Raw genomic sequence first — 20,300 nt, 5'->3', positions numbered from 1 at the left:
TATGTATGTATATATATAGTCCATATATTTATATATATTATTTTTTGCCTTAGCAAAAAAATAAATAAATATAATAGGAACTGGGACTTTGCCTTGCAGCACTTCTAACACCCTGAATAGTACCGAGCATGTACATTACTAGGCATTTGATAACACTTATTAAATGAATGATCATGGTCATCATGATTATCACCATTATTCTGTGGTATCATATTTTGATTTGAGTATATTGGTAGATAGTCTTCATATTAATCTATGCAGAGAGGAGAATAGAGACCAATAAGGCCACCAAACAGGCCAGGGTGTCCTTGATCACCTGGCTGGAGTAGCATTTGTGTATGATCCACTGAGTTGATACAAAGCTATCTATTAACTTGCTGGTAAGGATAGGTGTCCAGTCAGTTGGATTTAGAGGCTTTGGCATGAATTTTTCAAGGCTTTCATATTGTCCCATGATGGCAAATGCACAGATCTATCAAATTGACATACTAAAAGTGCCATGTGCATTGACATGAAGATACCAAGTGCTCAGCTGTGTTCGCAGTATTTATCTTACCCAAACCCTAGACATGTATCAGCCATCCCTAATCAAGTAAGAAAATTCTCAGAGGCACAACAAATGGAAATGAAAATTGGATTCATGGGTAAATACTTTCATGAATCTGAAATGGATGCATTTAAACAGACCCAAGACAGTATAATTCATCGGCATGCTTTTATCAAGTGAGTGTAAATGGAACATCACAGGAGATAGGGCCAGTAGTTCTTTGGGCTGCAGAACTTGTATTTCTATTCTAAACCACACCATAATGATCATTAGTCATTCATGATAGAAATCAATGATTCCACTTTTCTGACAGTGTTTGTTCGCTTTCCCAGGAACTGCCTTCTCTCTTCTCTCAAGAGGGCATTTAGAATTTTAAGCTCTTTCCCTTGGCTTGTTTATTGTGTACTGTTCATTTCCAGAGTGGCTGCAGTATCCCGTGCCAGTTTGGCAGCGTGAGGAGGGTTTGCTCTCACATTCTCCCAAGAATCAGTGCTAGCTCTCTGGTGACTTTGAATTCTGTTCCAAACGTTGGCCATGGCTGGAGAGGCCAAGAACTTTATTCCAATCAGTTCTAGTTTCTATGGCTACGAAAGTCCCCTGAAAGAGTGACAGAAAATAAGGGAAGATTGTTCTCAATTTCTGAATTCACTGATATAAAATGTTTAAAAAAAACCCGCCCTCTGAATCCATTCTCAAGTTGATTATTCTCTTTCTCTTTCCCCTCCCCTTTCCTCTTTCTCTTTCTTTTCTGCCATTGGGATTTTGGGAAATACCACTGGTTATCACCCAACTACCATTCATCTGTCTGTCTTCCTTTTTAATAGAACCCCCAATTTTGCTCACCTGCCTTCACCCCGCTTAATAGTTGTGGATTTCAGGGGGAGATTGGCCCTCTAGACAGGGTGTGTATTATGGTTGCTATAAATCAGAGCCTGACTTAGGGCTGGGCATTTCATTCAGGCCTAGACAAGGGGATGTGAGAGGAAGTTTGCTGGGTGCACTTGTGAGGAGGATTTTCCATCCTTAAAACAAAACAAATAAACAGGAACCTGATGAAATAGCCCTTTCGTATTTTCTGTTTCCAAATGGCAAGTACGAACTGACCATATCTGCAGTTTCTTTTGTTACATGGGTACCATGAGGCAACTCAGGTGAAGGACTAAGGAGAAAATAGTACTGCTGAAGCCTGGAGAAATCTTAGTACTCAATTATGCTGATGATTTAATCAATCTGGGAAACTCTCCAGAGTTCTTATGTGAAATTGAAAAAAAAAATCCTAATGCTGGCTAAATCATTTGGAGTTGGGCTTTTTCCTGTGGCAGCCAAAAGCATCTTAACTGAGCTGTTTCACTTCTGGCTGTTTGCTCAACATGTCTGTATAATTCCCCTCTCTTCATTGTTTTGGGGACTAATGAACAACAATAAGACTTTATAGTATTTAAAGTCAAGATATTAAATATGATAAGTCTGTATTTTCAATAGAAGACAGATTATTGATTCTGTTTTTTCAGTGGTGGAAAAGTCAGTGTTATTTTTTTTCGATATACAAAATGCCATTGAATATTCCCATATCACAGCAGGCTCTTAAAGTCGTACTATGTGAAGGAGTCCTGTTACCCGTGGGAGAGTCTGTGTTGTGTGAATGGAGGCCTCAGTTCTTGAATTCCCCACAAAAGATTTACGCTCACATAAAGGCAGGCAGAAGGGAGGTAGCAAGCACAAAGCAGTTTATTAAGGACAGTACGCTCTCAAGAAGGGAGAGCAGGCAAACCCAGAAGTGGTAACTTCCCTGAGGTCACAGGGGTCTTTTCTTTTTGTGTGAGTAGCGTCTTGGGTCGTGGACAGGGGTCTCTAATGGAGGTTGCTTCCAATCATTTGGGGGACTCTTCCCACAGGTCAGGAGAGGGAGTTATTGACTCTACAAGGTTTGTACTGTAACTGTTATGGCAGCCTTCCCCAGGGGAATGTAGGCCAAAACCACAATGCAAATGTATTATAATAAGCCTAGGGGTTAGTTTCCCTAGGGCAGAGGTGGAAGAGGAGAGTGTATCCTCTGTACCTGGGGCTCTTGGTCCTTTAGCCCCTGAATCTTGGAAGCCACAAGGCCAGGACTTGAGGGGTCTTGGAAGCCACAAAGTGAGGTTGTTGTATCTCCTGGCTTCTAATGTGTCACCTATTTATCATTGCCTTTGCCCCTGACACATGTCTAACTAACTGCCTATTCTATTAGTCCAAGGACAAGAAGATATTTAATAATTCCAAATGTACTGAGAGAAAAATTTCTGTCAAATTACATGTTCATATGCTTATATACGTCAGTTTTAAGGAGCTAAAAAGGATTTTAAAAAATCACATTAATAATTTTAATTGTTCCAGATGTTCTATTTTCTTAATGTTCTCTATTTCTGCTAATGGCACTATAATTCTCTTAGTCATCCATGCTTAAAATCTCCAATTTATTTTTGGCTCCTCCTACTCTCTTACTCCAGAAACAACTGTTGTCAAGCCCTCAATAATGCTGTCTTAGAAATACAATTACATCCTTTCTGTGTGCTCTACTCTCACTGCCACTAACCTAGTTCACCAAAAGTCTTCTCAACTGCTTTGCAGAGAGTCTCCACATTCTCCCCATTTTTCTTTCTAAAGTAGACATCTGTCTTGCTTACTCTCTCCTTAGCGTGTCCAGATTGCCCAAGGAAAAAGCCCAAGCACTATATGCTGGCATTCAAGGCCCAAAGACCTGACTCCAACTGATCTCTTCACCTTCCTCCTCACCACTCCTCTCACCATTTCATGTTCTAGACTAAGAGAAGGGCCTTTATTGTCCTTTATTGCTTTGACCCCTCATCTCATGTTGAGTTTCTTGTCTTCATCTGTTCAAATCCTAACTACCATTCACAGAGTGTCTGAAATCAACTTTTTTCTGTACAAATATCTCCTGATTTCTCCCAGTAAGAACTATTCTCATCATCCTCTGGATTTTACTGGGATTTCATCTCTCTGTTAATGAAGGCATTTATTACCTTTAACCATCTATCATAATTATTTACCACATATTTTATGTGCTTTCTAAAAAGATGAAGTTCTTGAGGATGGAACTGGATCTTATTCATTTTTGTGTTTATCTTGGAGCATTCTATTGCCTTGATTATAACAAATATCCAATAAATAGTGCTGAATCATCTATTTTAGATGAAAGGGAAATTATTTGGTTTAGTCAGTCATGGATCACACGAAGGAGAATTCTTTTAAAATTTTTTTAATGTTTATTTACTTTTGAGAGAGAAAAAAAGAGAGAGAGAGAGAGAGAGAGAGACAGAACATGAGCAGGGGAGGGGCAAAGAGAGAGGGAGACACAGAATCTGAAACAGACTCCAGGCTCTGAGCTGTCAGCACAGAGACTGCCGCGGGGCTTGAACCCAAAGCTGGACGAACTCAGCCTACTGAGCCACCCAGGTACCACTGACATGAGGGAGAATTCTTTAAGAGGTAACAAATTCAGAATTATATTAACTACAACCAAGATAACTTAGTTTTCCATTTCAGAGATATTCTTAATCTGGCAGAGAGTTGAATAACACATGCTTTCAGCATTTATTCTCCAAAATTTTCAGTACTTTTTGGTCTTTCATCTGAAGATTATTTTTTGAATTTTACAAAAGAATGGTTGTTTTGTTTTACTGGAAAACACCACTTTTCAGTGAGTCTAGAGCCACATGCAGCAATACCAATATGAAGGATACTTTTATTTAAAAAATGCCTCGTTCTTCCCTAGGCAGACTTTTCTGCTTATCAAGGTTAGTAGTGCACTGCAGTGCACTGGTAGATATTATTATGAGATGCATAATTAGTTAGTTAACAATGAACACAAGGAAGGTTCTATTGAGCTTCTGGAATCTAATCTTCTGGTGTGCAGAAAAACAATGCAACACACACCCATACATGGGGGAATTCTGAGAAATACTTAGGATTATTCTCCACAGGTTCTCTCCCTTTAATTTTTTTCTGTGGCTTAGCTTAAATTTAATACACAGTGTAAAATAGAAGTAGATCTAGAAGTTATTGGATCAGAAAAACTGTAAATGCACCCTATTCATTTTCATGAATGTATTGTTTATTGGGTAAGATGATAATGTAACTCAGTGCCACAGTAGAATTTGTTCTGACTCAGTTAGTTTAAGGACATATTACAAAGTAAGCACCTGATAATTGGTAAAATTAAATTCCTGAGTACTTAGCAAGAACAATTAAGATTTTATTTGTATAATATTCTCATAAAAGCACAAACCAACTGGGCCTAACTTCAATCCATTGCTGGATCTAATGGTTCCTTTATCGAGTGGTGATAAAGCGGTCAAGTGGAACTCAGAGAAACACAGCAAGTAAGTAGAGAAAAGTGATTTACAAGGAGGGTTCAAAAGGATTTCTACCGTGTCATTGAATAATACTTAGGGTCCAGCTCTTATGACTCTGCACATGCTAGAAAAGAGGATTTACAGGGAGATTGGGCTGACTGATGTTACATAAGAAGGCAGCAGCTGAGCCACCGTGCCAGATGCCGGGTCAGTGGAGCACTCTGGGATCCTGGAACTTTCTCAGATTCACACAGCAGCTATTATGGATCTAGGCCATTCAGGGGAGCGTGAAGAATGGCTGCAAATGGACTCTAGCAGAACTAAGTTGGGAATCTGGCCCTGAATTTGGCCTTTGCTACCACCTCTAGAATGTTATTAAGCTTCAGGATGGAGGGTAGTATTAGCACCAAGACAAAGACCTGGATGATTTGGTTATGAGTATGTTTCTGTCTGTGTCATGGAAGATGTGAGAGGGGATAGATAGATTTTCATGGTTGCACTTATCAGTCCCACTATCACAAGATCACATGTGTGATGTGGTTCTGCCATTATAAGACCTGTCCTTCTGATTATCTATGGTTACAGTTTCTGAGAATGACCAGAATAGCTCCTATCCCTGTTAGCATTGTTTTGTCTTCCTTGCTTGCCTCTGGTCATGAGTAGGGTGCTGGGTTGTACGTACATGTGTGTTCATGTACACATAAACACAGGTACACGTGTGGTGGGGGAAGTGGGCACACAGGTACAGAAACAGCTTGTCACATAGGGAAGCAGTCCAGGGCCTAAAAACTCAAGGCCTCTAAGACAGGTTTGCTCAGTGTCCCAGAGAACAAGGATGAACAATGATGATAATGTTCTGAAGGTGGTAACAATATTCATGGTGTGAGTCAGTGGAGGGTAGGCTCAAGAAGGGGAGAATGCAAATGAGTTTGTAAGATCCAGGGATCAGGACACTAAGGAGGAGTCAGGCTAGTGGATATAAATGAAGCCTAATCAAAAAGGAAGTTTGGAAAGAGAGGTGGAATTAAGGAAATATGCAGGCTTATCTTTCAGAAGGCCTTTGTAAAATATGGAGGAAAAGTTAGCTTGTAGCACTGAAAGCAATTAATATTTGGACATTTTTGTGTCTTAATGGATATATACGGTGACCAAGAATGAGTGGAGGGACCAGAGATAATTAAGGCAAAAATATGAGTAAATGCTAGTATCTCTTGGATATTCAGTAGCTTCCTGTGTAAATCTGAGCACCATGCTACCTGTGAAACAGTTGGCTAACTCCAAATAGGAGGAAAACAAAGGTGTTCATTGCCCACTGAGGCTGAGGCCAGAGCTGGATAATTGGTCCAATTTGCTTAAGAAGACCAAGATGAAGGGGCGTACAAAGATAAGGGGAAGTTGGATTTCTCTGAGGAAAGAGGAGGAGGTAGGGGAGAAAATGTTGACTGAGAAGATGAAGCAACAGCAAGCTACAGACAGCCTCTATCTCCCTGTGAGTGGTGTGAGTGAACGGTGGCCCTTCACAAGCATGGACGTTGGCTGTGTGAAGAGAAATGCACATGGGCAACAGCACAATGTGCAGACTCAGTAAATTGCAGTCGATATATGTATAAGTTGGTGTGTTGTGTGGATTACGTTTATATGCTCTGCCCTCTCAATCTTGAAATCATCCCCTCACTTAATGAGTCCCATTTCGCTGCTCCTACAATGAGGTCAATGTGCAGTGCCGCCCTGTTTGTGCCTTGAAAGCAAATCAGGAAAGATAGGCACCTGGTCATTTAGGAAAAGAAAATTGAAACTCAGCAGCTGTTTGGGGATTACTTTTCCATTGGAGCTATTCTGCCTTGGTGAAGATTTACTGAGGGAGTAGCATAAGCTCCATGAACTGGATTCTCTAATCCTATTTTCCACTAGAATTTTAGTTTCTTTCTTTTGAGGTGAAAGAAACCTAGAACAAAACCAAGGCAATCTGAATGGTTAATGTATTAACCTGTAACAGGGATGCACCGACTGTCCCCACCAATACCTTCACTGAAGAAAAGGTATGGTTTTATTCTGTTCCACTTCCAGTGACTGTAAAGTTCCTGTGGAGAACATGACAGGTAATGAATAGAAGTAATTTCAATGTCACAATTCATTTCTCTTGAACTCACTGCAGATTTTAATTGTAGAAAATTATCTCACCATGACACCAATAGAGTGGACAAAAGACTTTGAAATAGCCCTTTTAAATATGAGATTAAAATGTGAGAGAAAAGAAAATGGGAAGAAATTTAAAGTTATATTCTATTCCCGAGAAAAGAAATCTACCCAGAAAAACCAGCCTGAGAACATGGGAATCTATACAAGTAGGTTTTAAGTTCAAAGAGATTCTTCAAAATGCACTTTTCACCCTTCATGGGGCCCTATAAATGAAGACATTTAGTTCAATCCTAATAAATCCTAATTAGCTAGAAGACACACTAGTTTTTTACTTAATTAACATTTACTAAAGGTAATCCTTAAAGTTCTATAGGAAGCACTGTGGCAATATGGGTGCAATTTCCATTTGTGTTGAGTTCACAGCTTAGTAGCTGAAGAATTTAGTATGGTCTTGGGAAAATTACTTAACTTTTTGTTTTTTAGAACATGGGATGATCTATTAGGCTAACCTGCCTGTAAAATGGAGGAAGGGTATGCATTGTTATGGAGGGGAAACCAAAGAAAAGTTATAAGGTTTTACGTAGCTTTATCTAACTACTCTAATAAAAATTTAAAAAGACAGGAAATTTTATATTCCACTGTTGGTAAAGGACTAGAAATTTTGTTAAGACTGTGAAATACAGCATGTGCAGAGAAAAAGAGCAAAACAGGTAGAACAGAATAAAATTGAGCGTTATAGTCAGAGTATGGCATGTAGATTTTGTGTTTAATCCTGCAGTTTGAGTGGAAAATACAGAATAGTGATGTTAGTGATAATGGCAATTGCAAAGAACATTTTTGAACTTGATTGAAATAAAGCATCCTAATTAATATATCATGCTCAAAGTAAACAAGTATTTGAAAGATGCTTTACTATTACTAATCAACTGAAAGCCTACCCTCCACTACCACTGAGAATAATTTCTTAGAAATGATTTAATAACTTGATTTTTAAAACAGGACACTGCTGGGGTCCCTGGGTGGCTTAGTCTGTTAGGTGTCTGACTTTAACTCAGGTCATGATCATCCAGTATGTGAGTTTGAGTGCTGCATCAGGCTCTGTGCTCACAGCTTAGACCTGCAGCCTGCTTTGGATTCCTCCCTCTCTCTCTGCCCCTCCCCTTCCCATGCTCTGTCTCTCTCTCAGAAAGAAACGTTAAAAAAATTCTTTGAAGACAGGGCACTGATGATTAGCTTAGAACTAAGTGCTTGACTCACTGAAGTTTGTGTCACTGAGGAGATGATAAGGATTAAAACTGAAGGATTTTTTTTGGACTAGAAATTAGATGAGTATAATTTTCTATGATTTTAATGACTGATTTGTGTAAGTGGATGGTCTTGGATAATAATGCAATTTTTTTTTTAGTTTTCTCATGCTTCCCTTAGACAACGCCTCTCATGCTTCTAAGAGGTCAGCATGCAGCTTTTTGGCTGCTCTGGCCATCTATCCAGGTCTGCGCTTCTGGAAGTCTCCTTGGAGACAACATAATTGTTCTCCTCTACCCTTTTCAACACTCCTTCCCCCTTAGGTGCTCAGATTTCAGCTGGTTGTTAGGTAGTCATAGGATTAAACCAAGTCCTACTCTGTATTCACGATGCCTGACAGAGGCTGAAAATGATTACGTCTAGGGTATTTGTGTAATAAGAGAAAAATGGTTCTCTGAAGGAATGAATTTTTCATGATGCCATTTCAGTGGCTTTGAGTAAGGACCTTTCAAGACTCAAGTGACCCTGCTCAGGAATCTGCCTCCTGCAGTCACAAGACTATAGCACACAATGAAGACAAAGAGATGGCTTCTGAAACACAAAGGAAGAGCACACCATATATTTGAAATTCTAGAAAACACTTGAGAAGTACAGGATCTGAAGTAGCAATAGGTCACAGTATCTTTGTGGGGGAACTCTTGAACATCCCTCTGGCACCCTAAACTGTTCTTGTAGCCAAAAGGCACTGAACATAGAACAAGGGTATAGTTTTTCCATGTCTTTAAAAGTCACAAGAAAAGGGACACCTGGGTGGCTCAGTCAGTTGAGGTTCTAACTCTTGGTTTTGACTCAGGTCATGATCTTGAAGTTTCAGGGGATCAAGCCCTGCATCAGGGTCTGCACTGGAGCACAGAGCCTACTTGGGTTTCTCTCTCTCTCCTTCTCTCTCTCTCTGCCCCTGCCCTGCTCATGCTGTCTCTCTCTCAAAATAAATAACTAAACTTTAAAAAAAAAGTCTCAAGGGAAGAATAGGTGGTCCCTGCAGTATCTAAAATATCTGGTATTCATCACCACCCCAGAGATCTCCAAACTAAGGGAGGTAAAAGAAAAATCAAGAGTTAAGATTCAAACAATCTCTGTGATACTGGCAGTCTTGTCAGCTTTGTATTCTTCTCTCTTGGATAGGACAGGACTTAGAATTTAAATGCCCAGCACCAGGCCATAATGAGATATCGATTCTGATGTTATATTAGGCATCAAGGGCAGGAAACCAGATAGCAAGAAACTAACAGATTTGAACATGTTTCTATGGAAAAATACACTTATTACAGTTAGTTCCAGACATGTTTCAGCTAACTAACTGAGCTTACAGATTAAAAGAAAATGTCTTCTGGGATGGGATGGGGGTAGATGTGGTTGTAAGAGAGCAACACGAGGAATCCTTGTGGTAATGGCATTGTTCTGTATCTTGGCTGTGGTGGTAGATACACAAAATACACACGTGCAAGTGAGTACATGTAAACCTGGAGAAATCTGATGAAGATCAGTGTGCCAGAGGGATGTTCAGCCCCCCTTCTCCCCCACCAGTGGGTACGTATGCAGTTTTCGTACCAACTGGAGACAATTTTGTGCTTAGGTAAAGGACTGAATCTAAATTTGATGTCATAAGGCATAGCCATCCTCTCTAGATCCCATATAAAGAGGACAATTGTGACTACATTATGATTTTCCTATCCTGGTGAATGTAAATGTTTAATAAATAAGGAAAATAAGCTGACAGTTCATAATTACATAATTATATTGATTTTTATATTGAAGTTTTGAAAAAAAAACTTATGAGGAAAATGTTTAAAAGGGGATCCAAATCCACGTGTAAGGACTTGGAAGAAACGGATTGCATGTTTTAGGTATTCCTACATAGTTTTACACTGTTCATCCTTTTCTGATCCACTTGGGCTGCTGTGAAAAATACCAGACTGGGTGGCTTAAGCAACGAAGATTTAGTTCCTAATGTTCCTGGGGCTACAAGTCCAAGATTAAGGGAGGGAACGATTCAGTGTCTGGTGGGAGTCTGCTTCCTGGTTCACAGATAGCCGTCCTCTTGCTGTGTCCTTACATGGCAGAAGGGATGCGGGACCTCTGTGGGGTCTTTAAAAAAAATTTTATTGCTTTTAGAGAGCCCAAGCGGGAAGGGGCAGAGAGAGAGGGACAGATGATCTGAAGTGGGCTCTGCGCTGACACCAGCAAGCCCGATGGTGGGGCTTAAACTCACAAACCGTGAGGTCATGACCTGAGCTGAAGTCAGACACTCAACTGACCAAGGCACCCAGGTGCCCCTATGGGGTCTTTTTTTTTTTTTTTTTTAATAAGGGCACCGATCCCATTCATAAGAGTGTCATGTGTCATGACCTAATCCCCTACCAAAGGCCTCATCTCCAAAAGCCATCACATTGGGGATTAAGATTTCAACACAGGAATTTTGGATGGGCACAAACATTCAGTCTATTTGAAGCATAGCATACTAATGTTTTATTCTTGTTTATAACAGAAAGTCTTCCATTTATATTTTTTGCTTCAGATAAAGAAAAGCACTTATAGATCATTCAGCTTTCTGCTTTTTTTAATCATACTGTAAATCTCTCATTGACTCCAAATGATTGGGCGTAAAATGTTTGATTAATAAAGTAGTCTCATTATCCAGAGTTACTGAGCTTGTATGAAACATAGCAATTTCCAGTTTCAAAGGACTCACAGACTATAAAGTGTATATAACTCAGTCATCTACAACTCATTGTGGAATGAGAGAAGGTAACATAAAATGGTTATCATGAGGGGCACCTGGGTGGCTCAGTTGGGTAAGCGTCCAACTTTGGCTCAGGTCATGATCTCACAGTCTGTGGGTTCGAGCTCTGCATCAGGCTCTGTGTTGACAGCTCAGAGCCTGGAGCCTGCTTCAGATTCCACGTCTCCCTCTCTCTCTGCCCCTCCCCCACTCACTCTCTGTCTCTCTCTCTCAAAATAAAATAAAGACAAAAAAATTTAAAAAATCTGAAACTCTTTAGAAAATAGTTAACATAAGAATAATACATATATATTTTTAATTTGGGTGTTAAAATTTTTTCAAGATCTGGCAGGGTTTCAGAAGTATCATCAATCACAGTAATTACTGTGATGACCAAAAAAATTAGGAACATTATAATCTGCAAATTAAAAAATTTAATGATCACAGATGCTCCACATCAGCTGTCATTTCCTTATTTCCTATAAATAGAATGTATATACATCCTCTGTAATTTTGAAGGTCTTAACACTTTCAAATCTCATCTCCATCAGATGAAGACATGTCTAAAAATGCAATGGCAAGTCATAGTTTTTGTAATGTTTCAGTTTTAAAATAATTCCAAACATAACCAGCATTGAAATTTGCTTCTTTTATGTTAAACAGATAAGGTGTCTGCTACATGGTAGATAAATATTTTCATGGACCCTATCTATTCTGTAATCCAGCATTTTACTTCAAGCATAGTAACTTCGTACTCTGGCAAGAACAGCTCAGGTAATGCTCGCAGGGAGTGGTGGGAAACATCACCCAACAGTGGGAGCACTCTGTACAGCTAGGACAGAGAGTCCTACCTCTTTCTCCAACACACTTGTCATTTTCACCTTTGATGTAAAAACCTTGATGGTTAGAATTAGGAATCTTCTTGGGGTACATGGGTGACTCAGTCATTCGACTCAGCATTTGACTCTTGGTTTTGGCTCAAGCCCAGTGTCAGGCTCTGCGCTGACAGCATGGAGCCTGCTTGGGAGTCTTTCTCTTTTCTCTCTCTCTGCCCCTCGCCCACTCATGCTGTCTCTGTTTCTCTTAAAATAAACTTAAAAATAAATAAATAAAATCCTATTTTAAAAAAAAGAATCGTCTTAAAACTTTGGGAAACTTTGTTCACCATGCCATATGCCTCGGTGGAAGAAGTGTGTGACACCAGTAGTCATAATAATCAATCAAATCAGACTTAAAACCAGAGGCGCCGATCACTTCAGGGGTCTCTAATACACATTAGCTTCATAGGAACCGTGGAGGACTTCAGGAAATAGATGGTATACAGCATCTGCATTGAACAAAAAGTCCTCTAATTTTGTTAGTTTTTTTTCCTGCATAATTCACTGGGACTCCTATTACATAATGAATTTTAAAACATGTATAATTATAAGAAAACCCACCCCACTGGTAGTGAGAGATTTGGTTTTTGAAGATAACGCATATGTATGCTTCTTCCAGTTGTTAGCTCTAACAGTCTTTCAAAACTATACTAATAGAATGAGCAATTCATCTGCTGGTTGATTAGCTTCTTTTTTCTGGCTGAGGAACCACACTTTATTTAGTGAGCTGTAGCATTAGGACATCTCAGGGGCTGGGAGGGAGAGCACCTGATTCACCCAAATTCTGCCTCTCACACCCCTTTGGCAGAAAACATTCACTCAAAAGGGTATGTGCCACGTGGGCATGTTAATTCATGTAGTCATGTCAGGAGCACCCCACAGTTTTGTAATCCTCTCTTTTATATGAATACATTTACAATTTTAGTTTTGTATTGACAGTAAAAAAACAATTTTTTTATGGTGGGGCTAACTCACACTTTCAGCTTCAGGGAACTCAAGGACCGGTGTGGTCGCACTTTTAATATTTTTGACTTGGGACTGAAAACCCAGCCGTGATGGAATATGCTGCTGCATTTGGGGACGAGTTCCCGGTTTGTCAGATAATTTCTTTTTTTTTTTAATTTATTTTTTAATGTTTATTTATTATTGAGACAGAGGGAAACAGAGCATAATTGGGGGAGGGACAGAGAGAGAGGGACACACACAATCTGAAGCAGGCTCCAGGCTCTGAGCTGTCAGCACAGAGCCCAGCACAGGGCTTGAAACCACAGACCATGAGATTGTGACCTGAGCTGAAGTCCGATGCTTAACCAACTGGGCCACCCAGACGCCCCTGTCAGAGATTTTCAAGCAGAGCTGAACTACTACATGTAGGCACATTGTAGAAGATCTGTAATGTTGTTAACTTCACATTGATTGTACACTTCTGTGACTGTAGGCTTCTTTGAAAATCACACAGCTTAAAATTACTCTTTTGGTTAAGGCCCATGCAGACCACAGCATTCCAAAACCTGCAGAGAAAACCTTAGCAACTACTTGTTCTGGGTCTGAAAATAGACACTAGTCAAAATTACCTGGTTGGCGTGAAACTTTTCTAGTTTCTCTTTCATGATGATATGATTAATTTTTTCATTAATGCCAGCATAATTCTCTTAGACTGTTTTTTTGTTTCATTTCATTTTGTTTGCTTGGGAGAACCTGTGGATGGTAAGTTACATGTATAATTTATTAGATAATGCTGTTATTCTGTTTGGCTTTTTAGTCTACAGCAAATCAGTTTCTGCCCTTTTTGTGTTGCTTTCCTATCTGGTAGCCCCCTGTCTGGTGTTGCTTACATGTCCCACATCTCATCTGAGAGTGATTCAGTTTTTGAAACTTACTGATTGTCAAAGGGACCTACTTAGCACTTCCTGGATTTGACCTGAATTTGGTGTTGTCTAGGCAGTTCTATTACTTATACCTTCTGTGGAACGTTGGGGCTATGTGAGTTTCCTGGTCTTTCTGGATTCTCTACAGTATGCTTGATATTACATACATGTTAAAAATAATTTCTTGATACATATAAAAATACATTGCTATAAAGTTTGTTAGGATGGAGTTAAGGTTTCTGAATTTGGATAAAGTTTGTAGTTAAAAAAATTATTTGATTTTTCCTTTTCTCCCAAGATATGTCATAGATGCAAAAGATGGGGGAAAGGATCGGTAACAGATTTCCTTTCACTGGAAAGAGTAAATGGCATGCCACAATCACATACCTTTCAGGTGGACATGACACAAAATCCACACTCCTGCGCAAATCCTTTATTAAAGCAATGATCAAAACACAGGATGGAGCACATGGTTTTTTGTTTTGCTACTATAACATCAACTTAAAAGTCATTTGTTTATATCTTTAAATTATTTTTTAAAAAGTGAACATTTATAGTTCACAAATCCACCAGTTTGACATTTCCACCCAGATAATGTTTTTCATCTTATTCTCCAATTTTGACAAAGGACATCCAGAATTAGAGATACAGCAAGCCAAACATAAGTGCAAGCAAACATCTTCTTTGACTCTAACTCACTGTAAGCAGCTCTATGGTGTCTGACAGATACATTTGAAGGCTTTTATTACTGGTTAAAGAAAATCGATTTATGCCAGAATATTCTTAGAACTATTTGTTTTCTATTTTTACATTCTCTGAGAGCTTCAATTTTGACTGTGGTATTCTAAGTATTAGCCCCCTTCAAAATAATATATCTCAAAAATCTCAAAGATTATCTTCACCCTCATATGATGTTTTCTTATGTAACAGACACACATTCAGTCCTTTGGAAAAGATATTAAGCAATTCTGTTTTGATTTTCTCCCTCACCACTGATTTAATCTAAACCTGATTAATCACTATAGAAATCCTTAAAAACATCATTAGGAGAATGAATTTTGTTATCTACTGAGGGATTTTTTAAATAGGTGAATTTAAAAGTGGCAAGTGTCTTAAAGATATCGGATGCTCAAATTATGTGTGTGAATATACAATGAGATTTGGTAGGTTTAACGAGTACCAGTAAATTAGCTTAAAAAGCAAGAATGGAAACAGGAATTATAATCTTAAGGGAATGCCAAAAGGATCTGTGAAGACAGGTACAGAACAGTAGCTGAACTGTGCCGAATATAAAATAGAGTATCTGAAAGATAAGTTAAATGTTCCATTTTCTTACCAAATGAAACACTGATAGGAAATCCCCCTGATAACAGAACCATGGGGCTGCCATCTAAGAGTTTCAGCACTGATACAACACTGTATTTCAATCTGTGAATAAAAGGGGGCTGACTTGCCTTTTCCAAACTGTTTCTCCAGTGGCTGGGAAGGGTGTTTTTGTAGGAAAGCTGATTTGTGTCAGCTGCACTACACTGAGAGAGTGCCTGTTCAAAACATGCAAATATTCTCTGTGCCTTACATTTTCCTCATGTGCTAAAGAGCTGAGCAGATCCTAGATCACCAAGAAATAACAATCTAAGCATTAGACTTAAAACATGTCAGCAGTCCACTAAATAATTTACATAGCCAGAGTTCACTTCAGTCTTTTCATCAAATTGCTTTCTTATCTCACATTTACCCTTCAAAGGGAACCTTGAACAATATAGACTTCTACAGTTATAAATGAAACAAACAATAAAAAAGATAAAGAAAGGAAGGAGATTCCAGAATCCATTGTGTGGGATGTCAGACCTTTTAGCCTTAGTTTTGAAAAAAGGAATGCTCATAAGCATCTGAGACAACTCATTCTGGATGTAATAGCACAATAATGCTTGGGATAGGTGAGAACATTCAGCTATTTTTAGAGCAATTTCTATACGTTATACATCACATTTGGTTCCTAGAGATTTTAGTCAAGTATTAGTGTTTCTTTTTGCCAAGTATGATATACAAAAAGATGAGAACAGTAGATGTGCCCTAAAGATATGAAAATATAATATATAAAACAAAATCATTATAAATTACATAGATTTTCAGTATAAAATTGTTTTTTTCCACTTAGAATAAATACCATCCAAGTTTACAGATCATCTAGGTGAATTAAATATGCACACATATCTGAACCATTTTCAGAATTTCAAGAAAATAAGTTGCTAGAGATATGACTCCGAAACCAGAGACTGATGTTGAGAATGACTACATAAGACCCAAAGGACGTGGCTTGGGATTTAGTGTTAAGCTTTTAAAACTGCCCCAAACAGCCTGATGCGCATGCGTGCACACAAAGACACACATACAGCCATACGTCTATGAATTTCTAAGAAGCCGAGCAGTTTATCTTTGAAAAATCAGCTGAAAGTCATGAGGTCTTCTACATTTTATATTCTAGAAGGAGAGAGCCTTTCTCATTTCATGAAGAAGTTGTAGGATGGATAGGAAGAGTGTAGAATTTCTGGAAGGAGAAATCTCCATTGTGAACCAACCTCCTTTTAGGTTGGCTATGATTATATCAAGAGCTTTTTGATGCCTAAGAGGGGAAAAGTTTGGGAAATCTATATAATAATAATAATTTCCCCAGTCTTAAGAAGCTAAGACCAATCTGGAACATTCTTTGGTCACAAATTCCTGCTCCTGCTTCATAAAAAATCTGCTGTTTTTAAAGTTTTTATCCCTAATCAATGTCTAGATAGATTTGATGCCTTCTCCTGTAATTTCCATGTGGAAATCTGCACATGGGTTTGGGTGGAATAACTGAACAGAATGGGAAAAAGTTCACACAATATCACAAAATGAGCTTAAATCTCTGTTGTTGTTTGGGCATATAGATCCATAGTAAAAACTTGCTGACCTCCATAGCAAGTGGAAAATGTTTATATTCTGAGAGTTGGAGATAAAGTGGTTCTGCAACCCAAATACATAAAATCCTAGTCCATAGGACTCCCACACAGGAGTCATGGCTTCTCTTGGCTACTGTACTACTCGATGCTTTGCGTGACCCCCTCCCCCACCCAGGACACTTCTAACTAGATGCCAGCAGTCCATTCCTGACCAAGAGATGTCCAACCAAACTCCATGTCTTGTTAGACTGCCTTCCACACTGGTTATTTATGAATAAAGAAGCCCGTCAGGCCATCCCTAAAACCAAACCCAATGCCCTCAGCTGCAGAGTCAGATACATTTGTTGTAAAATTTGGACAGCAAAAAGCATCCAATCTCCTGTACCCATTTTGGCTCCCAATGTTGTTTGTCTCTTGCAGCAGGGACCATCTTGGGAGATTACAAACTCTCTATAAAACAATACATGTCTGAGCTAGAAGGGATCTTGTGACTCATCAAGCACAACCCCCATATTCTGCAGATGGAAAAGATTCAACCCTGGAGAAGGGAAGGGAGTTGTTTGAGATCACTTATCTAGATAGTGATGGAGTGAGGCCTAAACATCTGGGTCTTCTCTCTCAGATCCAGTGTGGCCCATGTAACCATCAACGGCATGACCCCTCATTTGACGTGGCCATGACCCCTAAAACAACTTTAAGGTTACTCCCCCTGTTCTAAGTGACAATGACATACCACTTATCCTCACTATGGTTAAATTTAAACTATAGAAGTGATGATAATGATGTTTTGAGAGAGAAGATCCACAACTTGCTTAAAATGCTATGATTATTTAAAATTGATCCTCTTTGAATAAGTAATGCAGCATAAAAAATGTTAGCTGAACCCAGAGATGAAAGTGAAAATCTGTTAAGTAACTAGGAAGAGAGTAAGCATGATGATATTGGTGGGGTTCTGTGAGAGAGTGAGACCATTTAAAAGGTGCTCAGAGCCTATCTAGTCTGCCCCCTCTGACAGATAAGGAAACTGAGACCCAGACCTGCCCAAAGCCCGGCAGCTAGTTATTGGCACAGTCAGGTAAGGTGTTGGCCTTTGCATAGACTGACTTCTTCTTTCCATAACATCACTCATATAACTGCTTTCTTGTGAGACTAAAAAATAATTCAATAATTTGGCATGAAATTTGATGACACAGTTTGATGACACAGTTCCCTGGGCCATACTCCAGCCTTCAACTCTCCCCTTCAAGACCAACAAGTTAGTTACATGGTTCACAAAGTGGACCTGATTACACAACCTCACAGATCATCATTTTGCTGCCCCGAATCAAGTGTTTGAGTCACTCGATGGCATAGGACCCTCCAAGCCCTTCTGGGAAGTCAGTATTCTACAACTGACAAGGATTCATCAAATTCCCGTCTTTGGAAGCAGTATATTTTCCAGATAATCAGCTTTTGTTTATAGGATGATGTTACTTAACCCTATAGAGAGCAGCTTTCATGGGTAATATGGGTATATTTGACCTTTTATAATCTCCCTCCACCAAAAGGCTCTCAGAATCGGACAGGTAAACACATTTTTATTTGGCTAATAAAGTGCTATTCCTGGGCAAAGTTTTCTCAGTTTCACAATAGCAGCGTCACTGGAAACAAAAGAAGTGACGTATGAAAATAGACCTGGGTAGTGACAGAAATAATGAGCCTAGTAACTACTCGGGAACATTACAGGTGACTTGTAGGTATCAGCCCTGGCACTGGTGACTGATACCCAAGCCTCTGAGGTAAGTATTCTAGGGAGAAAATAAGGACAAAGTGGCAAAGAGGACCAAACCAGAAAAAGCGCTTAGTATTAATGTAACAACTACTCCATTATAACGGAACAGTGAAAGGAATTAAAACTGAGAAGAAAGTGCATCAAACCCATGTACGTGCATTTGCTGTTGTAGCAGACCTATACTTTTTTTTTTTTTTAAAGGAAAAGCAATGCTGTGTGCATTGGACAGGGCTCTTGAACTCAGAATATCTTACAGTAAGATTCTCTTTGACAAAAGGGGATCACCGATTAAGGTATTTGGCAGAGAAGAGCCTCTAAAATTCGTATCACATGGACAGACACCTTCTGTCCAGTCTTACTGATTCTGCACCCTGATGTTTCTCACATCCTTTCCTACAGGGGAAATTCCAGTCACGTCATCAACTGCACTCAGGTGTTTCCCCTTTTCAAATGGCGTCACTCCTACCTAAGGGATGAGAGTCTCCTGGTAAGGCTTAGCGGCGAGTGCGTACTACATCTGCACTACAAGGAGCAGCCCCTGATTTTCTTGATATGCATAGCTTTTCATGGTTGATATTAGACATGGCTTTCATAAATAATGCAGGTGTTTCTGTCCTGTGCCACTGCTGGCTCTGAAGTTTCCAGGTGAGCTGGTGGCAGGACTCTATCTAATACCTCAACAGGCGTCGGTTCTTCAGACGTTAGCTCTGTGGATGTTACATCTGTGGAAGGCTCTGCAGTTTCTGGGGAATGTTCGGCTGATGGTTCTGTCTCCTCTTCATCTTTGACTTCAAATTGCACACCCTCTTGGTCATCCACGTGATCTTTTTTGGACTGTGAGTGCACAGACACCTTGATGGCAATTTGCTGAGGCTGCTCGTGCAGCGATGAGGCGTCCGAGTCGGCGGTGGGGGAGTCACTTCTCTTCAGGGAGTTTGGGATCGTGTAAACCTCATCCCTGTCTGAGGCCTCCTGGCCTTCTGGAGTGTGCCGCACAAAATTCTGCCCCTGTTCCTCAAGCCCAACCACCTCCATGATTTCCTCCATGATGGTCCTGCAGTTCATAATGAGGGGAGGCAGAGGCACACTCCTGGCAAGCTCCTCAATGTAGCGGGCAAACTCCATGGTTTTGAACTGGGTGACTTTGGCAAGCTCTAGGGTTTTGGCTGAGGTGATGATGGGGATCCGCTTGGCAATCTCAAATGCCTTTTGCAGCTTCTCTGCACCTTCTGTCCTAAAGAACTCATTGATGGCTTTCTCGGTCTTCTTCAGGTGACTGCTCATCATGCACAGGCGGGTAATATTGAGGACCATGACAATGGTGAAGGCCACAAGGCAGACGACCATGTAGTAGACGCCCATGTCTCCAGAGGTAAAGATGACTCTCAGGGTCACCGTGTTGTTCACAGTGCCATGGATGTTAGAAGCAACACATGTGTATTTACCTCGGTCTGAAAAAGACACCTTGGTGATGTTCAGGAGGCCGCTATCATGCATCTGCCATTTTCCTGTGGGAAGGAAGGGGGAAAATTCAACCGAGGACATACAGGTCACATCAAAGTGTCTACAAACTCTCACATTACTAAAAACATCTACTGGCACCACCGCTGCCGCTGCCGCTGCTACTTTTATCACTACTGACAGTGAACACTTACTACGTGCCTGCCAGTGACACAGTGACATGCATCAGTGCTTTTCACCTTCACGGAGACTCTGTGAGGTTGGTCCTAGTACCAGCTCCATTTCACAGGATGAAGAAACTAAGGCACAGTTAGATTAGCT

The 20,300-nt window shown here is 39.8% G+C and overlaps 1 protein-coding gene across 2 annotated transcripts in view; it reads right to left on the bottom strand.

Annotated features, from left to right (window-relative positions):
- Window positions 1-701: 701 nt before the first annotated feature.
- The window catches only part of MFAP3L (microfibril associated protein 3 like), a 51,237-nt gene continuing 31,638 nt past the window's right edge, over window positions 702-20,300 (bottom strand). Inside the window, exons 3-4 of one of the 2 annotated variants that reach the window (XM_029938800.1) lie at window positions 19,194-20,026; window positions 702-1,144 (exon numbers count right to left, since the gene is read on the bottom strand). In XM_029938800.1, the coding sequence (XP_029794660.1) occupies window positions 1,040-1,144; window positions 19,194-20,026 (938 nt within the window). In that variant the 3' untranslated portion in view covers window positions 702-1,039. Of the gene's footprint in view, window positions 1,145-14,227; window positions 20,027-20,300 lie in introns of those variants that run through there. The other variant, XM_029938798.1, reaches the window with a different exon arrangement.

Source organism: Suricata suricatta, chromosome 1 (assembly GCF_006229205.1).
Source record: "Suricata suricatta isolate VVHF042 chromosome 1, meerkat_22Aug2017_6uvM2_HiC, whole genome shotgun sequence".
In the NCBI taxonomy this organism is placed as follows: domain Eukaryota; kingdom Metazoa; phylum Chordata; class Mammalia; order Carnivora; family Herpestidae; genus Suricata; species Suricata suricatta.
This window is presented reverse-complemented; position numbering and strand designations above follow the sequence as displayed.